At 43.1% G+C, this 16,853-nt stretch overlaps 1 protein-coding gene across 1 annotated transcript; it reads left to right on the forward strand.

Annotated features, from left to right (window-relative positions):
• The first annotated feature begins 631 nt into the window (after window positions 1-631).
• LOC110289116 (retinol dehydrogenase 16) lies at window positions 632-15,775 on the forward strand. Its single transcript, XM_085843253.1, has 4 exons — window positions 632-944; window positions 11,954-12,212; window positions 13,770-13,933; window positions 14,394-15,775. Exons 1-4 carry the CDS (start codon window positions 632-634, stop codon window positions 14,609-14,611), a joined length of 954 nt encoding a protein of 317 aa, XP_085699379.1. The 3' UTR covers window positions 14,612-15,775.
• The last annotated feature ends 1,078 nt before the right edge of the window (window positions 15,776-16,853 follow it).

The following is a 16,853-nucleotide window of genomic DNA, read 5'->3' on the forward strand; positions in this document are numbered from 1 at the left end:
CTTGAATTCAGGCAGCCAGGAGAAGGGCCACTTGAGAGGGAAAGTCATTTCCTTCCTCATATCTACTCTGGGAGTCCTGATGTGTCTGGGGTCCCAGCCCCACCACCTAGCGTTCCTTTGAGGTCAGCTTTCCATGTGTGGGGCTGGCCATCCCTCTACCTTCCCAGGAGCTGCTGTATTAGGAAGGCACCAATTCTCCCTGTCCTCTCCTGTAAGTTGTCCTGAGTCCAAGCATAGGTTACCAATAGTTTCTCATTATGCTCACAATATCCTGGTTTGTGGTTCCAGAGTGCAAGTTGCAAAGTCTGGGACTGGACCATGGGCTATGTGTAATGACACACACATATATTCCCACATGAGTGCAGGAAGCAAAGATCATAAGATAATAAATATGTGTCACTGAACATCAGTGATGTTTTCCTTGGCAGTGAGATAGGGAGAGGCAAAGGGCATTATATGTCTTTTGATCAGAAAAGGTCAGTGACCAGAGACTGAGTCATTAATAGTTATAGGGATGCAGAGGACTTCACATCAGAAGCCTGGAATCCTCAATGCCTACACGTTCCTGTGTGAGCAGAGGCCAGGCTCAGTTTGACACAGTATCTCTCTCTCTGCTTGACTTCTACAAACCATGTGGCTCTTTCTAGTGGCACTGGTGGGCCTGTGGACTCTCCTGTGCTTCTTCAGGGAGAGGCAGGTGGTGAGCCATCTCCAAGATAAGTATGTCTTCATCACGGGCTGTGACTCTGGCTTTGGGAACCTGCTGGCCAGACAGCTGGACAGGAGAGGCATGAGGGTGCTGGCTGCATGTCTGATGGAGAAGGGAGCCGAGGAGCTGAGGAACAAGACATCTGACAGGCTGGAGACAGTGATCCTGGATGTCACCAAGACAGAGAGTATTGTGGCAGCCACTCAGTGGGTGAAGGAGCGTGTTGGGAACAGAGGTACCACTGAGAGTCCTGTCTGTGCTGTTCATTTTCTGTCTTTGAGTGAAGGGAAGGCCTGTGTAGTCCTGAAAAGATTCCCGGTGGGAGTCAGGGTGGAGTTGGTGTGACTGCAGATTCTGCCCTTCTCCAGCACATTAGTCTGTCCTCTTACCTCTACACTGAGTCCTCCAAGCTGTGTGTTCCTAGTCAGCTGGTGCCTTGGGAAGTTTTCATGTCCAAATTCTTCTCCGTCCTCTTTGACTTTGTATGTAGAAAGACGGGATTGTTGGCTCCTGAGTCCTAGGATAGAGACTGTGAGGAGGGAGGCAAGCCTTGGGCTCCTAGGATCTGGTCTCTGTGAAGGTCATGTGCCAGTGTGTATGTGCTCGCTCAGTTCTGGAACATGTTCTCATGCAGTACCTGTGCACCTTGGCAGGGAGAGTCATAATCATTGCCATGCTTAAGCCCAAAGTCAAGGAAAACTTAGGACAGAAAAAGCTGGGACGTGGTCTCTCTCTTACACACACACACACACACACACACACACACACACACACACACACACACACCACTGCCTTGTCAATCTCTTTCTCCCTTTGTCTCTCCCTCCACCATTTTTGTTATTATTTAAATGATAAATTTAAATAAAAAGAAGTTAGAAGCAGTTATTGTTCTAAACTCTAGACATGTCAAACTACAATTAACCTCCAATTTACTATCCAGTGTATAAAAACCAGTAGCACTTTGACCTGAAGAGTTAATGTATGTGTTTTCTTTCCATTTGAAAAATGTAAGCTTCTCTCTTTTCTTTTTTAGCTACTTTGCCACTTAAAGAACATTAGTTACAATAATAATATTCACTGAATTAAAATAAATTGACCCTTAACCAAGACCCACTAATTTTAGCATTTGTATTGGGTATCATTTATTCCCTTTGTGTTTTTCTGGCTTGCGTGTTTGAGGCAGGGTTCTAGAAATGGGTCTGGACACCATCTGATGAACCTGCTGCTCAACTCCTTCCTGTTGGCATCGACAGAAAGGGTCACCTCACTCAGCTTGTTCTTCGTACTTGTTGCCTTTAGAACTGTCTTGGGGGGGAGGGTATGGGGGACTTTTGGGATAGCATTTGAAATGGAAGATAAGAAAATACCTAATTAAAAAAAATAAATATAGCAAAGCAAAGAAGAAGAAGAAGAAGAAGAAGAAGAAGAAGAAGAAGAAGAAGAAGAAGAAGAAGAAGAAGAAGAAGAAGAAGAAGAAGAAGAAGAAGAAGAAGAAGAAGAAGTGTCTTGGAAACTTCTAGTCAATTCTAAGTCTGTAAACATGTGATTTTCTGTTCCTAGAATTAAAATATCTGATATATATATATATATATATGTGTGTGTGTGTGTGTGTGTGTGTGTGTGTGTGTGTGTGTATACACTGTCTCACTGAGCCTGTACAGGTGATACATGCACTGCCACAGTCTCTATGAGTTCATGTGAGCAGCAGTCCTGTTGTGTCTGGGAGACAATCTCCTTCCAAAGGCAAAACAAAGAAGACTAGCTTCCAGGGAGCCAGGATGACAGTCTTAAAGCCACAGTGCCACACTTCTTCGAACATGGCCATACCTCCTGCAGCAAGGGCACCCCTCCTAGTCGTGCTACTCTCTGGGTCAAGCCTATTCAAAGTACCACATTCTACTCTCTGGCCTTCATAGGCTTGTTCAAACACCTGAGTGTATGGGGGTCATGCCTAAACATAGCATAATGAAAATACATTTAATCCAACTTCCAAAGTACCAATACTGTGTAACCATCTCAATACTGTTAAAAATCCAAAGATCAATGTGTTTTCTGAGATTCATGCTATCTCTCTTTTTTTTAAATTAGGTATTTTCCTCAATTACATTTCCAATGCTATCCAAAAAGTCCCCAATACACTCCCCCCCCCAGTCCCCCACCCACCCACCCCCACCCCTTGGCCCTGGCATTCCCCTGTACTGGGGCATATAAAGTTGGCAAGTCCAATGGGCCTCTCTTTCCAGTGATGGCCGACTAGGCCATCTTTTGATACAAATGCAGCTAGAGTCAAGAGCTCTGGGGTACTGGTTAGTTCATAATAATGTTCCACCTATGGGGTTGCAGTTCCCTTTAGCTCCTTGGGTACTTTCTCTAGCTCCTCCATTGGGGGCCCTGTGATCCATCCAATAGCTGACTGTGAGTATCCACTTCTGTGTTTGCTAGGCCCCGGCATTGTCTCACATGAGACAGCTATATCTGGGACCTTTCAGCAAAATCTTGCTAGTGTATGCAATGGTGTCAGCGTTTGGAAGCTGATTATGGGATGGATCCCTGGATATGGCAGTCTTTAGATGGTCCATCCTTTCTTCACAGCTCCAAACTTTATCTCTGTAACTCTTTCCATGGGTGTTTTGTTCCCAGTTCCAAGAAGGGGCATATTGTCCACACTTTGGTCTTTGTTCTTCTTGAGTTTCATGCATTTAACAAATTGTATCTTATATCTTGGGTATCCTAAGTTTTTGGGCTAATATCCACTTATCAGTGAGTACATATTGTGTGAGTTCCTTTGTGAATATGTTACCTCACTCAGGATGATGCCCTCCAGGTCCATCCATTTGCCTAGGAATTTCATAAATTCATTCCTTTTAATAGCTGAGTAGTACTCCATTGTGTAAATGTACCACATTTTCTGTATCCATTCCTCTGTTGGGGGGCATCTGGGTTCTTTCCAGCTTCTGGCTATTATAAATAAGGCTGCTATGAACATAGTGGAGCATGTGTCCTTCTTACCGGTTGGAACATCTTCTGGATATATGCCCAGGAGAGGTACTGCTGGATCCTCTGGTAGTATTATGTCCAATTTTCTGAGGAACCGCCAAACTGATTTCCAGAGTGGTTGTACCAGCTTGCAATCCCACCAACAATGAAGGAGTGTTCCTCTTTCTCCACATCCTCGCCAGCATCTGCTGTCACCTGAATTTTTGATCTTAGCCATTCTGACTGGTGTGAGGTGGAATCTCAGGGTTGTTTTGAGTTGCATTTCCCTGATGATTAAGGATGTTGAACATTTTTTCAGGTGCTTCCCTGCCATTCGGTATTCCTCAGGTGAGAATTTTGTTCAGTTCTGAGCCCCATTTTTTAACGGGGTTATTTGATTTTCTGGAGTCCACCTTCTTGAGTTCCTTATATATATTGGATATTAGTCCCCTATCTGATTTAGGATAGGTAAAGATCCTTTCCCAATCTGTTGGTGGTCTTTTTGTCTTATTGACGGTGTCTTTTGCCTTGCAGAAGCTTTGCAACTTTATGAGGTCCCATTTATCGATTCTCGATCTTACAGCACAAGCCTTTGCTGTTCTATTCAGGAATTTTCCCCCTGTACCCATATCTTCGAGGCTTTTCCCTACTTTCTCCTCTATAAGTTTCAGTGTCTCTGGTTTTATGTGGAGTTCCTTAATCCACTTAGATTTGACCTTGGTACAAGGAGATAGGAATGGATCAATTGGCATTCTTCTACATGATAACCGCCAGTTGTGCCAGCACCATTTGTTGAAAATGCTGTCTTTTTTCCACTGGATGGTTTTTGCTCCCTTGTCAAAGATCAAGTGACCATAGGTATGTGGGTTTATCTCAGGGTCTTCAATTCTGTTCCATTGGTCTACTTGTCTGTCGTTATACCAGTACCATGCATTTTTTATCACAATTGCTCTGTAGTACAGCTTTAGGTCAGGCATGGTGATTCCACCAGAGGTTCTTTTATCCTTGAGAAGAGTTTTTGCTATCCTAGGTTTTTTGTTGTTCCAGATGAATTTGCAGATTGCCCTTTCTAATTTGTTGAAGAATTGAGTTGGAATTTTGATGGGGATTGCATTGAATCTGTAGATTGCTTTTGGTAAGATAGCCATTTTTACAATGTTGATCCTGCCAATCCATGAGCATGGGAGGTCTTTCCATCTTCTGAGATCTTCTTTAATTTCTTTCTTCAGGGACTTGAAGTTCTTGTCATACAGATCTTTCACTTCCTTAGTTAGAGTCACGACAAGGTATTTTATATCGTTTGTGACTATTGAGAAGGGTGTTGTTTCCCTAATTTCCTTCTCTGCCTGTTTATTCTTTGTGTACAGAAAGGCCATTGACTTGCTTGAGTTAATTTTATATCCAGCTACTTCACCAAAGCTATTTATCAGGCTTAGGAGTTCTCTGGTGGAATTTTTAGGGTCACTTATGTATACTATCATATCATCTGCAAAAAGCGATATTTTGACTTCTTCTTTTCTGATTTGTATCCCCTTGATCTCCTTTTGTTGTCTAATTGCTCTGGCTAGGACTTCAAGTACAATGTTGAATAGGTAGGGAGAGAATGGGCAGCCTTGTCTAGTCCCTGATTTTAGTGGGATTTCTTCCAGCTTCTCACCATTTACTTTGATGTTGGCTACTGGTTTGCTGTATATTTTATCATGGTTAGGTATGGGCCTTGAATTCCTGATCTTTCCAAGACTTATCATGAATGGGTGTTGGATCTTGTCAAATGCTTTTTCAGCATCTAACGAGATGATCATGTGGTTTTTGTCTTTGAGTTTGTTTATATAATAGATTACATTGATGGATTTTCGTGTATTGAACCATACTTGCATCCCTGGGATGAAACCTACTTGGTCAGGATGGATGATTGTTTTGATGTGTTCTTGAATTCGGTTAGCGAGAACTTTATTGAGGATTTTTGCATCAATATTCATAAGGGAAATTGGTCTGAAGTTCTCTATTTTTGTTATGTCTTTATGTGGTTTAGGTATCAGAGTAATTGTGGCTTCATAGAATGAGTTGGGTAGAGTACCTTCTGATTCTATTTTGTGGAATAGTTTGTGAAGAACTGGGATTGGATCTTCTTTGAAGGTTTGATAGAACTCTGCACTAAACCCATCTGGTCCTGGGCTTTTTTTGGTTGGGAGACTATTAATGACTGCTTCTATTTCTTTAGGGGATATGGGACTGTTTAGATCATTAACCTGATCTTGATTTAACTTTGGTACCTGGTATCTGTCTAGAAACTTGTCCACTTCATCCAGGTTCTCCAGTTTTGTTGAGTATAGCCTTTTGTAGAAGGATCTGATGGTGTTTTGTATTTCTTCAGGGTCTGTTGTTATGTCTCCCTTTTCATTTCTGATTTTGTTAATTAGAATACTTTCCCTATGCCCTCTAGTGGGTCTGGCTAAGGGTTTATCTATCTTGTTGATTTTCTCAAAGAACCAGCTCCTCAATTGGTTGATTCTTTGAATTGTTCTTCTTGTTTCCACTTGGTTGATTTCACCCCTGAGTTTGATTATTTCTTGCCGTCTACTCCTCTTGGGTGAATTTGCTTCCTTTCATTCTAGAGCTTTTAGGTATGTTGTCAAGCTGCTAATGTGTGCTCTCTCTAGTTTCTTTTTGGAGGCACTCAGAGCTATGAGTTTTCCTCTTAGAAATGCTTTCAATGTGTCCCATAAGTTTGGGTATGTTGTGGCTTCATTTTCATTAAACTCCAGAAAGTCCTTAATTTCTTTCTTTATTCCTTCCTTGATCAAGGTATCATTGAGAAGAGTGTTGTTTAGTTTCCACGTGTGTGTTGGCTTTCTATTATTTATTTTGTTATTGAAGATCAGTCTTAGTCCATGGTGATCTGATAGGATGCATGGGACAATTTCAATATTTTTGTATATGTTGAGGCTTGTTTTGTGACCAATTATGTGGTCAATTTTGGAGAAGGTACCATGAGGTGCTGAGAAGAAGGTATATCCTTTTGTTTTGGGATAAAATGTTCTATAGATATCTGTCAGATCCATTTGTTTCATAACCTCTGTTAGTTTCACTGTGTCCCTGTTTAGTTTCTGCTTTCATGATCTGTCCATTGGTGAAAGTGGTGTGTTGAAGTCTCCCACTATTATTGTGTGAGGTACAATGTGTGCTTTGAGCTTTACTAAAGTATCTTTAATGAATGTGGCTGCCCTTGTATTTGGAGAATAGATATTCAGAATTGATAGTTCCTCTTGGAGGATTTTACCTTTGATGAGAATGAAATGCCCTTCCTTGTCTTTTTTGATGACTTTGGGTTGGAAGTCAATCTTATCAGATATTATAATGGCTACTCCAGCTTGTTTCTTCCTACCATTTGCTTGGAAAATTGTTTTCCAGCCTTTCATTCTGAGGTAGTGTCTATCTTTTTCTCTGAGATGAGTTTCCTGTAAGCAGCAAAATGTTGGGTCCTGTTTCTGTAGCCAGTCTGTTAGTCTATGCCTTTTTATTGGGGAGTTGAGTCCATTGATATTAAGAGATATTAGGGAGAAGTAATTGTTGCTTCCTTTTATTTTTGTTGTTAGAGTTGGTGTTCTGTTCTTGTGGCTGTCTTCTTTTAGGTTTGTTGAGGGATTACCTTCTTGCTTTTTCTAGGACGTGGTTTCCGTCCTTGTATTGGTTCTTTTCTGTTATTATCCTTTGAAGGGCTGGATTCGTGGAAAGATAATGTGTGAATTTGGTTTAGTCGTGGAATACTTTGGTTTCTCTATCTATGGTAATTGAGAGTTTGGCTGGGTATAGTAGCCTGGGCTGGAAATTGTGTTCTCTTAGTTTCTGTATAACATCTGTCCAGGATCTTCTGGCTTTCATAGTCTCTGGTGAAAAATCCGGTGTAATTCTGATAGGCTTGCCTTTATATGTTACTTGACCTTTTTCCCTTACCGCTTTTAGTATTCTATCTTTATTTAGTGCATTTGTTGTTCTGATTATTATGTTTCGGAAGGAATTTCTTTTCTGGTCCAGTCTATTTGGAGTTCTGTAAGCTTCTTGTATGTTCATGGGCATCTCTTTCTTTAGGTTTGGGAAGTTTTCTTCTATAATTTTGTTGAAGATATTTGCTGGTCCTTTGAGTTGAAAATCTTCATTCTCATCTACTCCTATTATCCGTAGGTTTGGTCTTCTCATGTTGTCCTGATTTTCCTGGATGTTTTGAGTTAGGATCTTTTTGGATTTTGTATTTTCTTTGATTGTAGTGCCGATGTTCTCTATGGAGTCTTCTGCACCTGAGATTCTCTCTTCCATCTCTTGTATTCTGTTGCTGATGCTCGCATCTATGGTTCCAGATTTCTTTCCTAGGATTTCTATCTCCAGCGTTGCCTCAATTTGGGTTTTCTTCATTGTCTCTACTTCCCTTTTTAGGTCTTGGATGGTTTTATTCAATTCCATCACCTGTTTGGTCTGGTTTTCCTGCAATTCTTTAAGGGATTTTTGTGCTTCCTCTATAATGTCTTCTACCTGTTTAGCAGTGTTCTCCTGCAATTCTTTAAGGGATTTTTGTGCTTCCTCTTTAATGTCTTCTACCTGTTTAGCAGTGTTCTCCTGTATTTCTTTAAGTGTGTTATTAAAGTCCTTCTTGATGTCCTCTACCATCATCATGAGGTATGCTTTTAGATCCGGGTCTAGCATCTCCGGTGTGTTGGGGTGCCCTGGACTGGGCGAAGTGGGAGTGCTGGGTTCTGATGATGTGAGTGGTCTTGGTTTCTGTTAGTAAGATTATTACGTTTACCTTTCGCCATCTGGTAATCTCTGGGATTAGTTGTTATCGTTGTCACTGTTTAAAGATTGGAGCAGACGCTGTGTTCTACTCACCAGAAGTCTTAAGATCCTGTGGCGAGTGTCGTGGGTAGCTGGCGGGTGTCAGCTGACCCTGCGCCCTAGCTACCCCGGTGCTGGTCGAGACCGGAAGAGGATTGTGGCCCTACTCAGGCCGGTTTTCTGCTTCCCTAACTAATGCAGTCTCAGGTCCCACGCGCAATTGGATTGGAGCAGAAGCTGTGTTCCACCCACCAGAAGTCCCAAGATCCTGTGGCGGGTGTCGTGGGCAGCTGGCGGGTGTCAGCCAACACTGCGCCCTAGCTACCCCGTTGCTGCTCAGAACGGAAGAGTCATGCTATCTCTTAACTGTAATCCCTGAAGCTATACAGGAAAACTGCTGGTCAAAGTCAAAACTCTACATCTTTGCATCTAATATCAAAGCCATCTTCAGATCTCCAACTCCATCATCACCTTTTTTTACTGCACAAACTCTTTCTCCTGGGCTGATTCCATTCTCTGTTAGCACCTTTCCTCAGCAGATATCCAATGACTCTGACGTTTGGAACATCTTGGAGTATCCAAGGCATCTTCAACATTAAAGCTATTTGTTCCAATGTCTTTGATCCATGCATTGTCTTCTGGGCTCCTCCAAAGGGCTTGGGACACATCTGAAGCTCTGCCCTCTACAGAACTCTAAGCTCTGGTTGACTCTACTCCACTGGTGCTGCTGTTCTTGGTGTTCATCCCATGGTACTGGCATCTCTAATGTACTGGGGTCTTGTGCTGCAACTAGGCTTCACCAATACCCTCTCATAGGCTTTCTTCATGGTGCCAAGCCCTGACTTCATTGCCTGACACCTTCAGTCCTGGGTCATCAACTGCAACTGAGGCTGTACCATCACCAATGGCCTTCCCTTGCTGCCTCACAGTGCCAAGTCTGAGCTGTTCTCCATGACCCGTTTATACCTTCAAATCCAGTACTTCCTGGGTGAATCTTTCACATTGCCAGGTCCAGGAACAGTATGTAGTGCAACCTTGGCAATCTCTGGACCATAGCTTCTTTGTGATCTCAGGAAACACTTCCCAGAAGATTTCACCTCAATGATGCTGGTCTTTTCTTAATCACCACTAATTTCTTGAGTCAAGCTAACCAGAATCAATTGTCCCAGTAATCCCTTTTATTTTGACTCCATAGCCAGAACCAGATGGCCAAACCTACTGAGTTCTGCTGCTTGCTGGACATGGAAACTGGCCCTCTTATTCTATTAGGAGCTTTCTGTTTTCCAACTCACTTTCTTCAAAACTTGACTGACCTGGATGTTAGGATTAATGGCTTGTACTGCTTTGCCTGTATTTAAGTTTTCCTTCACCTAGAACTTGTTCTGTCCCAGGCTGTCATTGAACTCTGAGATCCAGTTGATACAGACTTCAGAGAGCAAAGGCATGTACTACCTTGACTGGGCCTAAGCTTTTCATGGCCACTGTTCCTCAAGATCCAGATCAAAAGTCTGTGTCTTTCATTTCTGGATTGTAGTTCACTCCAGATTTAAATTCAAGTGAAAACAGTAAGAAATTAATGATAACACTTAATATGATGCTGCAGACAGACCTCAGTCAGGTCCTCAATCCTCAGGAAAACTCAGTGTTCTGGTTACAGGTGAGCAAGGAGTCAGTGCGGATGACAAACAGACACAGACACAGAGAGAGTGTGTATCTGAATGTAATTTTTCCAAGCAAGCACCAAACTTTTAATACAGAATAAAGACAAGAAAGACAGGCGAATACATCTGCAAAGGTACATCAGTTCTATACACAAAAGAAAGAAAATGCATAATAAAAAGCTAGGGGGAGCCAGGCAGTGTTTACAACTGAGACTAGGAACAACCCTTAGTTAAGATCAGCTAAACACAGGAGCCAGGTGAATGGTCAGATGCAATGCTAGTCTATTGTTAAACCCACCACCAGGGGCCCTTAGTAAATACCTGATTATGCTATTCCTCTGGGCCTAGTGAAAAACATGCACCAGGGAAATTCCATTTTATTTACCCTTTCATGATACAACCCACCTATTTCCTAGGCCATTGTGTATTCCTGTGTATAGGAGTGACTTGGCTATTGTTCTAAGTAATTCCTATGTAGACTAGCCCTGAGATTTCTAGCTCTATTCAAGTAAATTGTAATGCCCGATTACATTCACTGTCTCTACTAGAGGTAATTTTGAATGTTACTAAATAGTTAACATTCTTACTTAATTCCAAGCTGAGGGTCAGCTCAAGGACTGCCTAGGACATTGGAACACTGGTGGAGGCTAATCTCACTTAGCTATATGTCAAAATCAATCCTTAAAGGCACTAAAATAAAACAAAACTGAAGGAAAGCAAACAGATCCTTACCACAGACTAATGCGGGGTCAAGTTTGGAGCATATGTGCTATGGGAATGCCAAGGTTCCAGGAGGCTAAGTTTCTATATAGGAGGAGCTGAGAGTTCTACATGTCGTTCAGAAGGCAAATAGGAGAAGACTGGCTTCCAGGGAGCTATGATGAGGATTGTAAAGCCTATGCCCACAGTGATACACTTCCTCCAACATGGACACATGTACTGCAACAAGGCCATACCTCCTGATAGTGCCACTCTCTGGACCTAGCATGTGTAAACCACCACAGCTGAATAGCGTCATCATTATGTTGGGAGAGCAGCTAGTATACTTGAGTGTAGCCTGTAATGGGGATTTGGAGGACGTGGTGGTTTGACTATACCTAGCACAGGGAGAGTCACTCTTCATAGGTGTGGTTTTATTGGAGTAGGTGTGCCACTGTGGGTTTTGGTTTTAAAACCCTCATCCTAGCTGGATGGAAGCCAAGCTTCTCCTTGGGGCCTTCCAAACAATAGGTGGGACTCTCAGCTCCTGCAGGCCCATGTCTGCCTGGATACTGCCATGCTCCCACCTTGATAATAATGGACTGGTCATCTAAAACGGTAGCCAGTAGTCCTAATCCTTCTCAAGCACTGCCCCTCTCTCAGGGCCAATCATTTCAATAGATGAACCTATAGCTTCCATTGCCACTCAAACCACCACAACAAATAAGAGAATAATCTCCACAGTTGGCATCAACTTGTAAACACAAACACACTTTAATGGTCTTCAGATTAACACAGGTACACCATGTGTCCACCATCCTTTCTGAAACTTAGCAAGTGAAAAGGAACTGCTAGCAGATTCCTGGCAAGGAGCTGGGCTATAAGACTTCATGGATGAACATGTCCATGCTCTGACCCAGCAGTCTCTGGCATGAGAACCCAGGCCTGTGGATACCATGTTCTTGTTCATTGCATCCTATTCTCTAGTAAACACGTGTCACAGTGTGCTTACCTTGTTGAAAGTGCATTTCATCCATAATTAAACCTGTGTTGTGTGACTCTCTCCTTCTACTGTCCTCAGGACTCTGGGGCCTGGTCAACAACGCTGGCATTTCCATCCCCTCGGGACCCAATGAGTGGATGAAGAAACAGGACTTTGCAAGTGTACTAGATGTGAACCTGTTGGGCTTGATCGAGGTGACTCTGAGCATGCTGCCCTTAGTGAGGAAGGCGAGGGGCCGTGTGATCAACATCGCCAGTGTCTTGGGCCGAGTGTCTTTGTGTGGTGGTGGTTACTGCATCTCCAAGTATGGTGTAGAGGCCTTCTCAGACTCCCTCAGGTACTGGAAGGGAAGCAGACTCGAGGGGTACTTTGAAAGGATTTTTATTTAACCACCCTTTAAGTCCCATTATCGGGAGGACAGTCTGGTTCTGCTTCTCTCTCACCTTCCCCTCCCTGAATCATTCACTGGCCAGCACATTTCCAAGTCTGTACAAGAGGCCATGACTGAGACATGAGTTTAGTTCATTTTTTCTTTTAAGGAGGATGGAGAGCCTTGTGGGACAACACTGGGGTTGGATTGGAACTGAAGATTCCATTCCCCTGATTTCTTATTTTTTTTTAAACTTTTTTTTTTTAAAGATTTATTTATTTATTATATGTAAGTACACTATAGCTGTCTTCAGACACTTCTGAAGAGGGCGCCAGATCTCATTATGGATGGTTGTGAGCCACCATGTGGTTGCTGGGATTTGAACTCTGGAACTTCGGGAGAGCAGTGGGGTGCTCTTACCCACTGAGCCATCTCACCAGGCCTCCCCTGATTTCTATATGCTGAGCATGGTTTTGGGTTGTGGTGAATATCTCTTTCAATTCCACATACAGATATCTGGCCCCCTTCAGAGTCCACAATAAACACATTCTAGCATAACTTATGTTCTTCTATCATATTCAGGATGCTATGTATTTTCTTGCTGTTGGCAATGCAACAGTTCTGTCTTAGGGTTTTACTGACCAGACACCGTGGCCACAGCAACTCTTATAAGGACCACATTTAATTGGGGATGGCATTTAAAGGTTTAGAGACTCAGTCCATTATTATCAATGTGGGAGCATAGGAGTGTTCAGATAGGCATAGAACAGGAGGAGCTGAGAGTTCTACATCTATCTGAAGGCGGCTAGCAGAATACTGTCTTCCAGGTAGCTAGGATGAGTGTCTTACAATCCATACCTACAGTAAAACACCTTCTCCACCAGGGCTACAACTTCTAATTGTGCTACACCCTGGGCCAGCATATGCAAACCATCACACCTTCCAAGGAATGGAACAGGGAAGACCTTTATGGCAGGGGACAAGGTGGCTGCCAATGTGAGGGAGTTGGAGATAGGAGGTTGCTCTGTGGAGACATGTGAGAAAGTAGACAGTGTGTATGTGTGTGTGTGTGTGTGTGTTTGTGTGTGTGTGTGTTTGTGTGTGTGTGTGTTTGTGTGGGTGGGTGTGGGTGGATGTGGGTGGGTTTGGGTACAGGTGTCCTGAGAGGTTCCTTGAACAAATGTGGGGTAGATATAGACTTACTAGTGAGGTGAAGTTGACTTGGACAAGGACTAGAATCCTTTGCATCTGTACTACTTGGAGAAAGATGTTATACAGTGCCATAGACCAGAATGTCTAGTTTTAGGGCAGTGAGCTACACACAACAAATAATTAGTGTAAAATACTAAGAGCACAAAGGCAATTCCCTTATCCCAAGATCCTTCCCTATTTCCTGTACATCCCAGATCCAAATGTGTGGCCTTTCCTCACCAGAGGGTCCCGTTCGCATGCTACTGTACTTGTATTAAAATGTTCTCACTGAAAGATCTCTGAAGTCTTGATATCTATCTGTCTGTCTTGCAGGAGGGAGCTCTCCTACTTTGGGGTGAAGGTGTCTATTATAGAGCCTGGTTTCTTCCTGACCGGTGTGACCAGTAGTGCCAGATTATCCTCAAATACCCAGATGCTGTGGGACCAGACCAGCTCAGAAATCAGGGAGATCTATGGCGAGAAGTACTTGGCATCCTGTAAGTAACCTCTGAGGGTCAAAGCTACATAAAATCCCAAACTCTTAACCCCCTTCTAATTTTAGGAGTTCTAATGCCTCACCCTTTTCCTCAAAGAATAGTAATTCAGACCCATTTCCCTGTGGTTGTGGCAGTTTGTGTATGGGGCTGTAAAGGAGTTCGTGTCTTTCAGAACATTCTGCTCTGTTCCCTCTGATCTCATGGTCATGGCAATATCAGTGAAGTCAGGGATGGGAGGCGGTATGAAACCAGCATTCTCTATGAGCTAAGATGAGTGACAGAGTGCACAATTTTCCTTGAAGATTGTTTGTGGTCCTCTTGAGGAACTAGGACAGCCTAGGCTTGGGTTTCAGACACATGGATTCTCCCACATAGGGAATGGATAATCTCCTCTATTCTACTGTAAGACAGGAGTGGTGGGAGCTGAATGACCACCTAAATCATTCCTCATTCTGCATAGATCTGAAAAACCTAAACAAATTGGACCAGAAGTGCAACAAGGACCTGACTTTGGTGACAGACTGCATGGAGCACGCTCTGACTGCCTGCCACCCTCGCACCCGATACTCAGCTGGCTGGGATGCTAAGCTCTTCTTCATCCCCTTGAGCTACCTGCCCACCTTTCTTGTGGATACCCTTCTCTACTGGACTTCCCTGAAGCCTGAGAAAGCCCTCTGAAGTGTTCACCTATGCGTGTACCTGGGGAGATGTATGTAGAGTGTGAGAGAGAGAATAGTGGAAATTCGGAGGGTTGAGGGAGAGAATTTATTATTCTGGGGTTTTTAGTCAACACACTTCATCTCATTAAGTCTCCTATGATAGTACTCAAGACTGATGATGACCAAAGGAATAGGCAAAGAATTCTGCCAAGGGATTCAGTTACAAAAGTGCTGGCTGATGCCAAGTTGAGCATCATGGCTACAATGAGGGTCCACAGAGATGAGGAGGAGGCTGGGACCAGCTTTTGCCAACCTCTCCCATATGTCCTCCTCTGCAGGAAATGTACATGCCCTGGCTAGTTTAAATCCCTATGCAGCATGGAAGTGTCCCTGCTCTGAAGTCACCTCTGTCCATGTTATAAGGTCTGAGGGAGTCACTAATAATGCCAGCACCCATTCCCTGGAGTCAGGTTGCCAGGCTCTGGGTGGAAGGTTCAGTTCCCAGTGGTAAAACCTAGCAGAGGACAGAGACACCAATTTTTCATTTATATTGAAATCATGGGTTTCTTTCTCTTTCTTTTCTTTTTTTTTCCTTTTGACACTTCTTATTTTTAAAGGTAATATGAGGTGATCTCTGTTTCTCTGCCATTTGAAGTATGGCTTTACCCTTTAGTGAAGTTTGGTACACAGAGGTAAGTGGAATGTCCTGAGAAATATTGGAATAGGCCAGCAGGCTTTCTTTGACTGTCTCATCCCTTCCAGCCACTGAGTGGGAACAACTGCTCTCCATTCAAAACTTAACAGTAACACAAAAGGCAGAAGACTGTGCATGCAAGTCCTTGGACAGAATTTACCTGTAGGCCTCAGTTTCACAAGTCCCTTTCCTGTAGAATCACTAAGTGACCATCCCTCCCTGAAAACTCACTATGTGACCATATACAGAGTATCCTTCTCAACAGTAGTCTTTCATATTTTGGACATTTTTCAAAAGAGCAAGGGTCTTGAACTTCCCATGGCCTCTGAGATCTGGCTCTGCCTGCTGCTAGGTTGGTGAGTCTTAAGAGTAGGCTGTGCAGCGAAATCATGTGTGGAAGAGACAGAGAATCCTGGGCTCAGTACAGACTTGCCCTGGGGAGGGGTTCCCGTAGATGCCTGACTCTTCTTCTCTTATTAGAAATGTGGGGGAAGAGGGGACACAGGAGAAACTTATAAATAAACAATAATTTCTGGATTAATGAAAATAGAAATTCCTCTACCCTATCAGTTTCCTGGTCATTCATTTTACCTGTGTTCTTTTGAGTTTATTTCAGGACCATTGTGCATATGTGTGTGTACCTGTATGGTCCATGTGTGGGAGCATCTCAGAGATGGGAAGGAAGATGAGGGTTGCTGGTTACAAGAAACTTTTAGCTGGCTGGAGAGATGTCTCAGTGGTTAAGGGCACTGACTGCTCTTCCAGTGCTCCTGAGTTCAAATCCCAGCAACCATGTGTTGGTGCACAACCACCTACAATGGGTTTTGATGCCCTCTTGTGGTGTCTGAAGATAGCGACTCTGTACTCACATATATAAAATAAATAAATTTTTAAAAAGAAGAGAAAAGAAAAATAGAAAGAAGCTTTCAGCCATACAATATGGTTGTCAGGAAATAAATTTGGGTTCCACTGAACAGCAGGAAGCACTCTTGATGGTCGACTCATTTCTCCAAAACATGGACTGATACTGCATTTTTTTTTTCATTTTATTTTGAGATGTCTCACTGCATGGCAGGTTTACCATGACCTTGTAAGCTCTAGCCTTACTGTCTTCATCACTACATAAATTATGCTGTAGTGCATCAACAGTATCTCTGCATGTTGTGCCCTGTGAGAAGGTCAGGGGGCTGGACCTATCTCAGTACACTCTGGAGCATAGTGATGGCTCCACAGGAGAAGGGGCAGCACCCAGGACAGATCTACAGCCCCAAGCATGGGTAGAGACTCAAGAGCATCATGATGAGACAGAACCATGTGTTATTAGCACGAAGTCCCCTGTAAGTTGATCCCAGGATGTCTGCAACATTTCCCCTTTTCTCCTCTCCCAGCTTTTTTTTTTTCTTTTCTTTTCTTTTTTTTCCTCAGAAGGCAGTGTACTCAGAAGGACACAGAAGGACTCAGCCTTCCACAAGAGCATGTCTCACTCAATCATGCATGAAAATTGCACTATACCCAACCAAGACCCATCCCTCCAATCTGAGATCTTCAACCATTAGAATACAATAAA

This window comes from Mus caroli, unplaced genomic scaffold (genome assembly GCF_978045245.1).
Source record: "Mus caroli unplaced genomic scaffold, Mus_caroli_1 scaffold_9, whole genome shotgun sequence".
Taxonomy (NCBI): Eukaryota; Metazoa; Chordata; class Mammalia; order Rodentia; family Muridae; genus Mus; species Mus caroli.

Excerpts from the sequence above, each read along its gene's own strand:
- LOC110289116 (XM_085843253.1), top strand. The coding sequence starts at position 632 with ATGTGGCTCTTTCTAGTGGCACTGGTGGGCCTGTGGACTCTCCTGTGC. Across the intron at positions 945-11,953 it reads GGAGCGTGTTGGGAACAGAG|GACTCTGGGGCCTGGTCAAC; the intron begins GTACCACTGAGA and ends TACTGTCCTCAG. Across the intron at positions 12,213-13,769 it reads GCCTTCTCAGACTCCCTCAG|GAGGGAGCTCTCCTACTTTG; the intron begins GTACTGGAAGGG and ends TCTGTCTTGCAG.